This window comes from Equus przewalskii, chromosome 6, assembly GCF_037783145.1.
Source record: "Equus przewalskii isolate Varuska chromosome 6, EquPr2, whole genome shotgun sequence".
Classification (NCBI taxonomy): Eukaryota; Metazoa; Chordata; class Mammalia; order Perissodactyla; family Equidae; genus Equus; species Equus przewalskii.
In genome coordinates this window covers 67437634-67451632 of record NC_091836.1, presented here as the reverse complement: position 1 = coordinate 67451632, position 13999 = coordinate 67437634, and the positions used below count along the sequence as shown (strand labels likewise).

Genomic DNA, 13999 nt, shown 5'->3' with positions numbered 1-13999 from the left:
TTGCAATTACGTCAGCCTAGGTTATTCAAACAGATTACCTGTCAAAAACAACTAAAAGTGTTGGGTAAAATATTAAAACCTTGAAAGACTGGCAAGATTAAAAGAAACTAACAAGTCATAAAGTGTAAGAGAAAGCAGGTACCTAAAAAGGAATACCACAGCAACTTTGGGCCAAAAGAATTTTTGTCAATCCATCAAATTTAGTCTCTGATTTCATGGCTTCATGGAACAAAGGGGACAGAAATCACGGCCTAGGGCTAACCTGAGGAGAGGAGCCAGCCCAAGGGAGGGAGTCAAATGGAAGACTCCCCCACATCAAGCTCGATGAATCAGCAGTAAACTTGCTCTATACTCCATCCCCAATTAACTGCAAAGTAAGCTGTTTTGGCACTGAGCAGAACAAGAAGAAGAAGGAAAGTGGAGAAGAGGAATATGTTCCACAGAAGTCATGGCCATCAGCCACCCCTCGCAAAGATTTGCAGCCCATCCACCTGAGTGATCTGGGGAACTTCATGCCATGGAGTTGAGGAAGGTTGTCTTAGACCTGTAATATTCCCCAAGTGCCTGGCAAAAGCGAACACCAAACCTTTCTGGAGAAAGATGTCATCACAGTTTCCAAAGAATCTTCACAAGCAATTTTTAAGAAGAGTAAGCAGTGCACTGTCAAAAATAACCAAGCACACAAGGAGACAAGACACCATGAGCAAGAACCCAACAGAAATAGTACAGCAGAAAGAGACCTGCAAAAATATCAGATATTATAATTATTAATGATTATAAAAATGTTAATTCCTATGCTTGAAATCAATCAAACTTAAAAATAACTTCAAGGAAAAAGAAAAATTATTTTCTTTTATAATCATTTAGTTTTATTTATTTCAAATAGTAAGGTTTTAATTTTATTATTTGTATATGACAGTTTTTTAGAACACTGGAAAACCTCAGCCACCTACATCACCTGATATATCTCCCTTAGACTTTGTCTTGTGGGGTCATGTCAGATTCTCAAGGATGCATCAGTACTTCATTCACTGAATAATCCAAGGCCAGGGTTACAAATGTAATCCCTTTAGTCACTAAGGAGCAGCAACTGGTGAAAGTTTTTACCGAGTTTGACTTTTTTTTTTATTATTGAGTTCATAATAGTTTACATCGTGAAATTTCAGTTGTACATTATTTCTTGCCTGTCACCACATCAGTGCTCCCTTTCACCCCCCATGCCCACCCCCACCTCGCTTCCCCTGGTAACCACTGACTGTTTTCTTTGTCCATGTGTTTATTTATATTCCACACGAGTGAAGTCATATGGTGTTTGCCTTTCTCAGTCTGGCGTATTTCGCTTAGTATAATTCCCTCCAGGTCCATCCATGTTGTTGTTAATGGGATGATTTTGTCTTTTTTTATGACTGAGCAGTATTCCATTGTATATATACACCACATCTTCTTTATCCAATCATCAGTCGATGGGCACTTGGATTGTTTCCATGTCTTGGCTATTGTGAATAGTGCTGCAATGAACATAGGGGTGCATATGTTACTTTGGATTGTTGATTTCAAGTTGTTTGGGTAGATACCCAGTAGTGGGATAGCTGGTTCGTATGGTATTTCTATTTTTAGTTTTTTGAGGAATCTCCATACTGTTTTCCATAGTGGCTGCACCAGTTTGCATTCCCAGCAGTGTATGAGGGTTCCCTTTTCTCCACACCCTCTCCAACATTTGTTATTTTTAGTCTTAGCAATTAGAGCCATTTTAATGGGTGTTAGATGATATCTTAGTGTAGTTTTGACTTGCATTTCTCTGATGATTAGTGCTGTTGAACATCTTTTCATGTGCTTATTGGCCACCTGTATATCTTCTTTGGAAAAATGTCTGTTCATATCCTCTGCCCATTTTTTGATCGGGCTGTTTGTTATTTTGTTGTTCAGTTGTGTGAATTCCTTATATATTATGGAGATTAACCCCTTGTAGGATATATGATTTGCAAATATTTTCTCCCAATTGATGGGTTGTCTTTCTGTTTTGATCCTAATTTCTTTTGCCTTGCAGGAGCTCTTTAGTCTAATGAATTCCCACTTGTTTATTTTTTCTTTTCTTTCCTTTGTCTGAGAAGACATGGTATTCGAAAAGATCCTTTTAAGTTTGATGTCAAAGAATGTACTACCTATATTATCTTCCAGGAGTTTTATGGTTTCAGGACTTATCTTCAAGTCTTTGATCCATTTTGAGTTTACTTTTGTGTATGGCATGAGATGGAATGTCCCTTTGATCATTATATACTGCCCCTCTTTGTGTCTCTTCACCTGTCTCATCTTGAAGTCTTCTTTGTCTCATATAAGTATTGTGACACCTGCTTTCTTTTGTTTGCCATTAGCTTGGAATATCGTCTTCCATCCCTTCACTCTGACCCTGTGTTTGTTGTTGGAGCTGAGATGTGTGTCCTGGAGGCAGCATATGGTTGGGTTTTGTTCTTTAATCCGTCTCACTGCTCTTTGTCTTTTTATTGGAGAATTCAATCCATTTACATATAGGGTGATTATTGATGTATGAGTGCTTAATACTGCCATTTTATCACTCATTTTTCTGGTTCTCTTGCATTTCCTTTGTTTCCTACCCCATGTGTTTCAGTCTATCAATTGACTTATATAGTTTTTTATGTTGGGTTTCTTAGTTTTCTCCTTATTTATTATTTGTGTCTCTGTTCTGCTCTTTTGTTTAGTGGCTACCATGAGATTTGTATTCAAAATCTTGTAGATAAGATATTTTCTGATGGCTCTTATTTCCTTAGACTAAACTGATTCAGTACCTTTCCTCTTCCCCTCCTAAGTTGTTTTTCTCATATCTTATTCCATCTTGTGTTGTGAGTGTGTGCTTAAAATGACAAGATTATCTTTGTTTTTGGTGTTTTCCTTCCCTTTATCTTTAATGTTATACTTGAGTATTTGCTATCCTATTCTGATTTTGTCTGCCTATTTATCTCTTTACTCCAAGCTTTGTAACCCCTTTCTCCTCCTTTTTTTTTTTCAGGTATGAGGACCTTTTTGAGCATTTCTTATAAGGGGAGGTCTTGTGACTATGAACTCCCTTAGCTTTGGTTTTTCTGAGAAATTTTTTATTTCTCCATCATATCTGAAGGATATTTTCGCTGGATAGAGTATTCTTGGCTGAAAGGTTTTGTCCTTCAATGATTTGAATATATCATTCACGTCTCTCCTAGCTTGTAAGGTGTCTGCAGAGAAATCTGCTAAAAGCCTGATAGGGGTTCCTTTGTAGGTCATTTTCTTCTGCCTCGCTGCCCTTAGTTTTTCTTTGTCATTCACTTTTGCCTGTTTCACTATGATATGCCTTGCAGTAAGTCTTTTTACATTGACATATTTAGGAGATCTGGTAGTCTCTTCCACATGGATTTCCATGTTCTTCCCCACGTTTTGGAAGTTCTCTGCTATAATGTCTTTGAACAAGCTTTCTGCTCCCTTCTCCTTCTCTTCTCCCTCTTGAAAATCTATAATTCTCATGCTGTATTTCCTAATTGCATCGGATATTTATTGTAGACTTTCTTCACTTCTTTTTAGTCTTAGTTCTCGCTCCTCCTCTATCTGGAGCATTTCAACATGTCTATCTTTGATTATGGTGATTTGCTTCTCTATGATGTCCGCTCGAGCATACAGGGAATCCATATTTTGTTTTATCTCATCAGTTGTGTCTTTCATCTCCAGTATTTCTGATTGATTCTTCTTTATAGTTTCTATCTCTTTTGTGAAGTAGCTCCTGAACTCGTTGAATTGTTTCTCTACATTCTCTTTTAATTTGTTGAGTTTTTGATGATAGCTATTTTGAATTCTCTGTCATTTAGATTACATATTTCTGTGTCCTTGGGACTGATTTCTGGGTACTTGTGATTTTCTCTCTGGTCTTGAGATTTAATATAATGTGTGATACTGCTAGAGGGTGTGGCTTTGTTCTTTCGCATCGTGGTATTATTTGGTTGCAGTTACCACCTATCGCCACTGGAGGGGGAGTGAAGAGCCACGTATTCCGAGCCCTCTGCATTCCGCTGGGATCCTAGGCGCTGGGTGGATGGGGGAGAGGCGCTTTCTCCTATGAACTGTCCGAGGCTTACTTGCTCTGCTCTGGCTGTCTGCTCTCCTGGGATGTTTGCTTGATGAGCTCACCCCCCACAATAGCTTTCACCACAGTAGGGAGCTTCCCCCTAGGCTGCAAGGGCCCTCGGGGATCTTTGATGTTCCCACAAATGGGCATCCCCTCCCCTCTTCGAGGCCGCTTGCAGTCCCAGATCACAGTCTTTTGGGGAGGGAGTGAAGTTTTCTCTTACCCCGTTGCACCTCATCTGAGGGGGGCTCCAGCCTCTCCACCCTCTGACATCTGGCCGTGTGGGTCTCTCAGACGTCTTTTGTGTTGTGTGGATGTCCTCTGTTGGAGTGTGAATGTGTTTTTCGTTGTATCATGGAGGGGAGAGATCGCCAGGAGGACTGACTCTGCCATGATGCTGACGTCACTCCTGAAAAAGACACTTTTTCAAGGAACTGTGAAAAAGAACCAAATAGAATCTCTAGAAATGAAAACTATAGTAGCCAAAATGCAAAACTCAATGTACAGTACAGGACTAATAACAGATTAGATTCAGTTGAAGAGGGAATTAGTCAACTAGGAAATAGGTCAGGAAAAAATTACTTAAATGCAACAGAGAAAAATACAAAAAATATGGAAGTGAGGTTAAGAGAAATGGAAGATAAAGTGAGAGAGTCTAACATACATTTAATTGGAGTTCCAGAAGAAAAGTAGAGAAGGGCTGGGGCATATTTCAGTTAGTAATGTTACACAACAACCCCAAATTTACCATCTTAAAATAACCATTTTATTTGCTCACACTTTGTGGGTCTTGCGTTTGGAAGGGCTCAGCTAGGTGGTCCACACATGGAGTCTCCATAGGGTTGGTGTCAGATGTCAGCTCAGGCTGTGGTCATCTGAAGGCTCCACTTAGAATGGACACCCAGGATGGCTCACTTAGGGTGTCTTTTGATTCTGGCTGTCATCTAGGAGCACAGCTAGGTCTGTAAACTGGAGCTGCCTCCACATGGTCTCTCCAGTCTCAGTGTTGTCAGCCTTCTTACGTGGCAGATGGTGTCTCCAGGGGGAGCATCTCAAGAGAACCAGGCAGAAGCGGCAGGGCCTTTTATAACCTAATCTCAGAATTCATATGGTCTCATGTCCACCAAACTCTGTTGGTCAAAGTCACAGATTCAACTAGAAGGAGCACAGATCCTGTCTCTTGATGGGAAAATTATTAAAGAATTTGGGGACTCCAAACTCAGGTGTGAAGAGGAGACATGGCTCAGCTGGTGCTGGTGTCTGGGCTCACAGGAGAGACGCCAGGGGCTGGGACCCAGGCCTCTTCAAGGCTCTGCTGCTAGAGGGACAAACTGCTGCTGCCACTGTGACAACGTTCTGTTGGGATGCTGTTGACAGGAACCACAAGCCAACAACCCCTCACAAAAATAAAACAAGAAGGAACAAGTCCCTTCTTTCTCCTCCAGCTTTGCAGTCTCTCTTGAATTTTAAGACAGTGGAGTATTCTTCATAATATCTCATGCTCCTCTTTACAGTTTTTGTTGTGGGTAGAGCAGAGTGGCATCGTAGCCACATTAAACTACACAAATTCAACTAGCCATGCTCCTTCACTTTTTCTTTCTCTTGTTTAAAAGAGAAAACTTTTCACACTATAAAATTATGTTTTGCATATGTATTCATGATAAACTATAGCACTATTCATAATAGTGTACTGTACATAAAACTGTGTATGCTATATGTTATGGACAGTTTAATGAATTTTTCGAGGATAAATTTAACTTTACTTTCGCTAGATGCACTGGTTTTAGAATCCGAGCTTATCTTACAGAGGTGATTCACATTAAAGGAGAGTATGAAGAAGACTTTCCGTTACCTTCCTGCTTATCTCATTGTAACTCTGATAAAGCTGATATAACCATTTCCAAAATATTCTAAGAATACTCTGCTTTAATCCTTACTGCCTCTAATCCTTTAATCCATACTAATCCTTACTTTAATCCTTACTTACTCAAAGATGAAACGGGCACTCGTGATATGAATCATATCAAGCATGAGTGGAATGCTCCCTACGAAGCTGCAAACATCCTGAGGTCACAACCTGAGAGTTGATGATTTCTCCATCTTCCTTGGCTTCTTGCCAACTGTTCTGCACAGAGTAGATGCTAGAAAAAAAGCTTGCAAAATGAACAAAGGATATACTAATGTTGCTTTTTCTCTGTATATACTGAGGCACTATGGTTAAATTTGTCAGTAAGCCAGTTTGCATGGATTAAAAATTTAGTCTGAAGAGCTTTCTCCCTCTCCCCTGTTCTTTCAGTTTATATACAAGAACACTTTACCTGAGATACAGGCCAAAAGTGAAGGTAAGGCCCATTCCTGGGGGCGGGGGGGGGGGGGGGGCGTGAAAGAGAGAGAGAGAGTGTGTGTGTGTGTATGTTGAGGGAATGGGGGGGCTGGGAGGATGGGATGGAGGTGCAAGAAGGTAGTGGAGAGAGTACAGGCTTTAGAACCAGATGCTCTTGAATCGTAAGTCTTCTGCCTACTGTTCTGCAAATGCCCAGCTCCATGCTTGACAAAGTAGATGCTTAATACATTTAAATAAATTAAATAAGAATAGTTTTTGAGATCTTGTGCAAGTCTGGAAAGAATATGCCGCACTCAGGCTACTAATACCAGGACAACTGCTGGCAAAGCTACCAAGCACTGTAGTCATAACCCATAGATTCTATTTCAGGGAAAACGTGGAACAATTTTATCTTCTTTCATTTTGTCCTAACTTGTTTCCCAAACAGTTTCTCTTTGGAATCTGGCCAGTGATCCTGTTTGAGCCTCTCAGGAAGCACTGATGAATTATTCCACCAAGAAAACAAAAAAGCACCTACTACAGGCCAAATGAATAAGGAAGTTCTTAAAGATCTACGCATTCAAGTATATCATGACCATCACAGCAAATGAGTGACTTTCCGACTAATGCTGCCAACCACACAGAGAATGAGGAATGGGGCTTGTTGGATGTTTAGCTCATGCCTTTATCTCATTTGTCCTCTTCCCCCTCCCCGTCACCAAAGATGTTTAAAATGAAATAGATGTGATATGTGTATATACTTGAAAGCTGGAAAAATTGGGCTTTTCTTGATTGTTTAACAGTTTGTGGTGATCATAGGAAATTAACCTTTTTCTCTTTTTTGACAAGGGTTGCATGCGAATTATACTTTTCTTAACATTTGATTAAATAATGAAAACAGCTAAGGGCTGGCAAAACCCCATATCCAGATGGCCAGCAGTGAGCTGGCACTTAGCTGTGTCAGCCTTGATTTATATTTTTGTCATAGTAACCTCACGGATGGTTTTCCAAGGTGAAAAAGAGCTGTCTGTGGGATTCTGGCTGCCTCCCTCTGTGTAGTTGGAGGGTCATAAGCAAGCTCAGACCTGCCACTTGGTCCTATACTTGTCACATCCCAGATTTGTGGTGGGCTCTGGGGTTGTCAGTGTATGGCCATAGCCAGTCAGAGTGGGCGGGTCATCTTGTAACCTTTCTGAAGGTCCACAAGGCACCTGTAGAATGTTGTACCTCCAAGCCAGTTAAAGTTGCTCTGTTTCCTTTGATCTTTGCAGATCTTTAAGTTGTCACTGTTTTTATGGCTAGGCAAACTTGATTTGTGGTCTGGCCTACCCATATTCCATCCTCCTAGCATAGTTTAAAGTTACCAGTTAAGGTCATTATACTCTGACTTTTTAAATTATGCAGTATTTTCCAGTTTTCAGAGAGGCCATGGTTATTCCCAGGGAAATGTGTCGAGTTAACTAGAGCTAAAATGATCAGGATTCTATTTACATAAACCCTATTAGAATACCTGATCCTTCATTTTTTGAAGGAAATAGATATAAGGATTAAGAACAGCTCTAACTTACTTGAACTTGTAACAGAACTCCCAAAAATTAAAGTGCCAAGAAATGGTAGTGAAATCTCATTGTAAGGCAGCTAGTTCTAATTTGGATTTGAATGTATAACAAACTGAATCGCCTTTCACAAATATAACACCTGCCTGGAGTAAACCCCTCATCTGACCCCTTTGCTCGTATATCACTGTATTTGGAGCTCTGTGCCGTGTAGCAGTTTACCACTTTTCCTGCTTACATTATTATAAAATCCAGATTGTTTTTATCACATGGTGACATTACCCCAGATTAAATCCTGAGCTACAGCTTCAAAAAGAACACCTTTTTTTTCTTATGCAAAGGTATAAAACACTTCTGTCATTTTCCCAGTATTCAGTAAGTAGCCTTGGTACACATTTAAAACCAGTACAAATTTCTTTGTTTTCCTTCACCTACTGACTTTAGTTTTTGTCCAAGTAACTATTTTCCTTACTTTAGCAAGCCAACATGCCATTAGGCAGATACTTCCACCTACTTTCATGATCTTCCAGCGGGAGAAACACTTGCCAAAACAAATCTAAAAAAACTTTGGTTGTGCCTTAGCAAAGTATAAAATTAAACAGTTCTAAAACACTGTTCCTTCTTTTGCCACAAAATTCTGGCTCCTGGCCACATTTCCTGTGCAGCTACCCTGGCTATCAGCTGTCTTACATTTCTTAATGAGTGCATTTGTTTCCCCCTATTGTCCTTCTGTACTGCTCATTCACGATATACTTGGGTGTGCTTGATGTAGCAACAAAGGCACTTCCTTCCTGACAACGCTGGTGAACACTGTGAGCCTGAGGCTCTGCAGGGTTAACGGCAGATTAGGGTACAGGGACACACCCTCGCCCTGCGCAGTTGAGTGCATAGTGTTGAAGAAGCAGTTCAGCCGCCCCCAGCGCTGTCGCTTGTTGAATAAAGTTGTCCAGACCTCACTGGAGGAGCATCACACCACTGGTTGAGTTGTAACACTGCCGCCAGTTCTTCAGAGACCCTTGTTTCTCTTGTGAAAACAGACAGCATGAAAGCGCAGCAAAAAAATATTTTAGGAGTGTTGAGCAGAAAGCAGAGACTAAATTCAGGCTCTTGAATTTTCTACGTTACTTTGTGGCTCTCTTTTTCACAACCTAAGTGTGAGCACACTCAAGACTCTCTCGCTCTGCCATTTAGAGTCTTATGGAAATACAGCTGACCTTCAGGATATTGCTAAACTGTCTTTATTTCAATGGCTTTCTTTTTTTCCTTCTGGGATTCTGGGTGGGCATTACAAGTTGGATTACCACCCCCTCCCTTCCTTTTATCTTCTTGAAAGACTTCCTGTTAACTAGAGTGTACAAAAAGCCTGTCTCCTGCTGAGCCAGTGATGGGTTTTTGCATGTCACCTGATGTGAAAGGTGCTCATCGCAAGCCCGGTGGCAAATTATACTTTAGGAAACATTATTTTATGAGGACCTGAAAGAAGCAGTTTGCTAGCACATTTTAATATCCTTCCCGTGCTGCCATTTTCACTCCAGAAAATTGAAAGCAGTTCGACTTTTTTTTAAGGGAAAACTAAGTGAAAGGTGGTGGTTCATCTGCTTGGTCACTCCACCTGCCCCTCCCCACCTTGGTGCTTTCAAGAAACATTGCCTCCACCTGAAGTGATCTCTTTTATCCTTTGCTGTTATATAAATTGATGATTAACAGGAGAAACATTTGTTTTTGAATAGTCTACAAATGAGAACCCCAAATAGTGGTATTTGGTTTAGCAGAATTGCAATTAGATCAAATATTTTGGTTGAACCTTAGTGCAGATTTTCCAGGACTGTTAATCTGGGCTTTCCTTATACTAAGAGGGCTTTCTTATATGAAGGAGAGGAGGTGTGAGTCAAAGAAAACCAAGAGATCAAAAACTTCAGGTACACTGTGCATGAAAATCTTTAAATGCCTGAAAAGAGTAAGTTCTGTTTTAATGCAGCATCTTCAGAATTTAACCAATGCCCCTAAAAGTGTCTAATAATTTAGTTTAAGGTTTTCTCATGAGTCCTATGGGTTCCATATTACTTTGCTCTTGAAAAAAAATAGTTTGTTGCTAAGTTTGACGGTTTTAGGTCTCAATTCCACATTTACATGACAGAAGAAATTCTTTTAACCCTGTGGTTTATGCTGTGCTGCCAGATAAGCATTTATGTAAAATTGCTGTCTTAAAGAGAAGCAGTTAGAATTGGCATTGGCAGCTGTGTGGTGGCTTGTGGATCTCCCTCTGTCTTACGTTTTACATCGTATCAATGCCATGATATAATCAGTTTGACCACTTTGTCTTGTTTTTCAATGTGTAAAATTACAGCTTATTCACTATGCTGTAAACATTTGGAAATAATGACTGAAATTTGACTAAAAGCAGGTAAACTTTACTCCTTTGTGGAGGAGGCTGCAAAATGAAAAAAAAAAGAACAGTCATGACCCATCTGATTGCAAGACTTCAATGCTGTTTTTTAAACCGTTGAACTTCCTTTAAGAATAAGAAAACCTTTTTTTTATGTATATAACTAACTGTAGTTGCTAGATGAGAAGTTGCCTGTATCGCTGAGGTTATGTGAGCACGCCACTGGACTCAACCATTGCCTGCTGGGGAGAAAAAATCTCTCTGCTACCCTCTTAGATTCAGTGCTTGAGGCCTGTGAATTAAACCGACGAATTAGCAATCAAAAAGGCAGATTTTTATTCATGTATGTACATGAGAGTTCAAAGTGACTCAAGGAGGCAGAATTAGGGGCTTATATCCCATCTTAGTAAGGGATGGGGAGGGGGAGAAAGGGCACTGATGGGAAAAAAAATGATTTTTAGGAAAAATAAATGGTCCCTTAGAAGAATAGATGAGAGATATGATAGTTTTGTGATGATGTCTGTTTTGGTACCAAAATTCCCCCAGGGGAGAAGATTTACGACAGTTGAGTTCTTTTGGGAAGTTCTGCTTTTAGGAGGACACAGGGAGTTCAGGAAATAAAGCCTCTACCTGCATCTGTTGATTCTTAGATGCCTTCAGCTCAAAATAATTTTCATGCCACATGGTGTATTCTGGACGCCTGTATTTCCCCTGTCTAAAACTTCCCAAGAAGTTTCACAAACCAGAAGCCGAGTTGGAGGCTGTGGAGAGAAGATTCGAGTTAGCAGTTGGGAAGTAGGAGATGTGCAAAGGGAAAGAAGACAAAGACATAGACACAGACATTTTGTTTTATGGAAAAACAAAAACTAATGGCTGGAGCAGGTTATAAACTCAGTTTTTAAGTCAAGAGGGCAGTCAGTCAAAAGGATTTCCAGACCTTGGTCTCAAAGCATCTTTAGATGGTGGAGTAAGGATGGTAGTGGGAGTCTCACAGTCATGGCTATTTCCCAGAGCTCAAAGGATTATGTTCTGGTGAACTTCCTGAGTGGCCCAAACTGTTGTGGTAAATCCAATAACGTTATATCAAGTTGTCCAGCTTCAGGAAAAGAGCAGTTTTAGTTCTTCGTGATGCTAAGTCAGAAGGGTGGAAGGAAACTAGAAATGTTAATTACTGACAAAAGGCTCAAGATGGCAGGATCCAGCTTACACAGAGGTGAAAATAGCTCAAAGACAACGAACAAGACTAGAATCTGATAATCCACAAAGGAGGATTAGTGTTTTCCATTGAAGCATAAGATCTCTCTCATAATCCCTCCTATTTTTATCAAAGATAATCAAGGTAAGACTATTTTTGTTTACAAGACAAGTCTAGTCTCATCAAACTTGGCCTGATTGTTTATGTAAGTTCAGCAAGAATAGTAACTGACAACATAGGTCTTTTTAAGTTTGTTTTGCTGGAACTTTTAATAGGAATCTCAGATTGGATTTTTAAAAGCCTTGAGGCTAGGAAGCCAAGCCAAGAACTTACCATCAGACTTCACTTGTGGTACCTACAGATTTGGATGAATTCTTCCTTCTCAAGGTCCCCAAAATATCCTAAGTGTCTTGGGGCTGCGAGGAAGTAGGTGCCCTGATGCACTTGTGAGGTAGGAGCACTGTAAGCCTGGTCCCAGGCCGGTTGTCCAGGAGGGCTTTGTAGGCACTGGCTCCTAAAGTCAACCTTAGTCCCTTAAAACTGGTCACACCTGGTTCTGCGCGCATCATTCTCAAGTCGGACATTCCAGTCAAAGCCTTGGTGATAGAGCCAGTGTTTCCAATTGTGTCTCGTTACAAGGAGAACAAATTCTCATTGAACTTACTCAAATAACTATATTGCCATGAAAATAAGAATATTCAATAAGGGTTTCCAAATTTTGGAGGCATCAGGCAGGGAGAAAAGATAAATGTTTCATTTTTGTTTACAAAGATATAATTTACTAAGTTGCCCTAAGTCATAGATAGGTTAAGAGAAAAAGGGTTCCTTAAATCCAAAAAAATAGAACATAGAAGAACCAGCGGTATTCCGAGCAAAAGTCGAAGAAATCATAGTTGTTCTTTATCAGTCCACTCAGTCCCATGTGATAAATCCAGGTCTTTGTTGATCTTGGGTTCCATTAGTTCTGGAAATCATTATTCAGTTCAGTGGTATGATCTTAAAGTTATGTAAGCAGTGACATCAGAAGCCTGTACCCCAGAGTATCTGTTACAGTCTTTTCCATGCTTCTCTGAGAGAGTCCTTTTTTTTGTTGACAGTGAAGCCTGCAGCAGATTACAAGAGGTTTCAGAAAAGTATCAGTAACACACTATCTGTGAATGACATAAGGCTTAAAATGGCCATGCTTAAACATCTGATGTGTTCATTATAATACAATTGACAAGGAAATTTGGTTGTCTCTGTGACAGTCAACATGTTAAGATAACTGGAGTTGTGAAGGATAACATTATACCAGGACAGATCATCGACAGCTAGGATGAACAAATTTCTACCGGCCGGCCCAGTGGTGCAGCAGTTAAGTGCAAACGTTCCACTTCAGTGGCCTGGGGTTCGCCAGTTCGCATCCTGGGTGCAGACATGGCACCGCTTGGCACGCCATGCTGTGGTAGGCATCCCACATATAAAGTAGAGGAAGATGGGCACAGATGTTAGCTCAGGACCAATCTTCCTCAGCAAAAAGAGGAGGATTGGCAGCAGATGTTAGCGCAGAGCTAATTTTCCTAAAAACAAACAAAAAACACAAATTTCTAGAAATTTCATATGCTTTCTGAAATATTTATATTAATAACATATACCCATACAAATATAACCTAGAGAGGGTTAACCATCACTTCTTATTTGGCAGTGCTTGCCATGCAATTTAACTTATCAAGTAAACCCAATTAGTTTAACATCTCTCTTTTTACGAGTGAGACACCAACTCCTTTGAGATTTTCCAGGGGTCCTCTGGGAAAAGTCAGAGGTCAAGAATACTTCATTTAGAATTCTATTTGGGGGAAGACATCTCTAGGTTTGAACACCTGATTAAAGAAGATCTCATGTGACTGTGAAACACTAGTTACCCACGTGACTGGAGTGACAATAACTACAGTCTCGTACTAGGAGCAGACCAGGAATCCAAGAAACTGTCCTTTTAACAGAGAATTTCAACCTCCAGTTTTGCATCAGTACATTACTGAGCTCATTAAAATATATATATATATAAAAATATAAATAAATGCATTCAACCTTAGCCTGATATGAATAAGGTCTTTGCCCCCCCACTTCCCTCCTCTTTCCCCCTCTCCCTCCCACCCCTCCTTCGGCAGACCCTTTACAACTTGCTATACTCGCTCAGGTTTTTCTCCTTCACTTTGCTCCTCATTCTGGAACAACCTTTAAACCACCACCAAACAACTACTTTAGGACCAAACTGCTTTCCTTTTTTCCTTAACAACAACACATCCTTCAGACTTTTCAGACCTTTCTGATTGCCTCCCTTCTTTACTGTTTCTAGTATTTTCATTTACTTATTGAGTAGAGTTCTTAACCCTTGGTAACCTTAATTTTTAGTGAAAATGAAGTAGACAGTTGTGATCTGTCTGTCACACAG

General features: G+C 40.1%; 1 protein-coding gene and 2 long non-coding RNA genes across 7 annotated transcripts in view; 1 reads left to right on the top strand and 2 right to left on the bottom strand.

The window, feature by feature from the left end:
- Nucleotides 1-10459, top strand: part of ACER3 (alkaline ceramidase 3) — a 150745-nt gene extending 140286 nt beyond the window's left edge. For all 3 annotated transcript variants that reach the window (XM_070624082.1, XM_070624084.1, XM_070624083.1), the window contains 2 exons: nucleotides 6405-6450; nucleotides 6880-10459. In XM_070624082.1, coding sequence (XP_070480183.1) covers nucleotides 6405-6450; nucleotides 6880-6933 — 100 coding nt within the window. In that variant the 3' untranslated portion in view covers nucleotides 6934-10459. The remainder of the gene's footprint in view (nucleotides 1-6404; nucleotides 6451-6879) is intronic.
- On the bottom strand, nucleotides 2829-6884 carry LOC139083953 (uncharacterized). The gene is made up of 2 exons (XR_011541138.1): nucleotides 4887-6884; nucleotides 2829-4517 (listed from the first exon to the last, which is right to left on the bottom strand). It is a non-coding gene; the product is annotated as an uncharacterized lncRNA (long non-coding RNA).
- A 226-nt stretch (nucleotides 10460-10685) lies between the features above and the next one.
- LOC139083952 (uncharacterized) overlaps nucleotides 10686-13999 on the bottom strand; it is a 10494-nt gene continuing 7180 nt past the window's right edge. The window contains exons 4-5 of one of the 3 annotated variants that reach the window (XR_011541136.1): nucleotides 11902-13127; nucleotides 10686-11134 (exon numbers count right to left, since the gene is read on the bottom strand). This is a non-coding gene — a long non-coding RNA (uncharacterized lncRNA). Of the gene's footprint in view, nucleotides 11135-11810; nucleotides 13128-13999 lie in introns of those variants that run through there. The other 2 variants (XR_011541134.1, XR_011541135.1) reach the window with 2 other exon arrangements.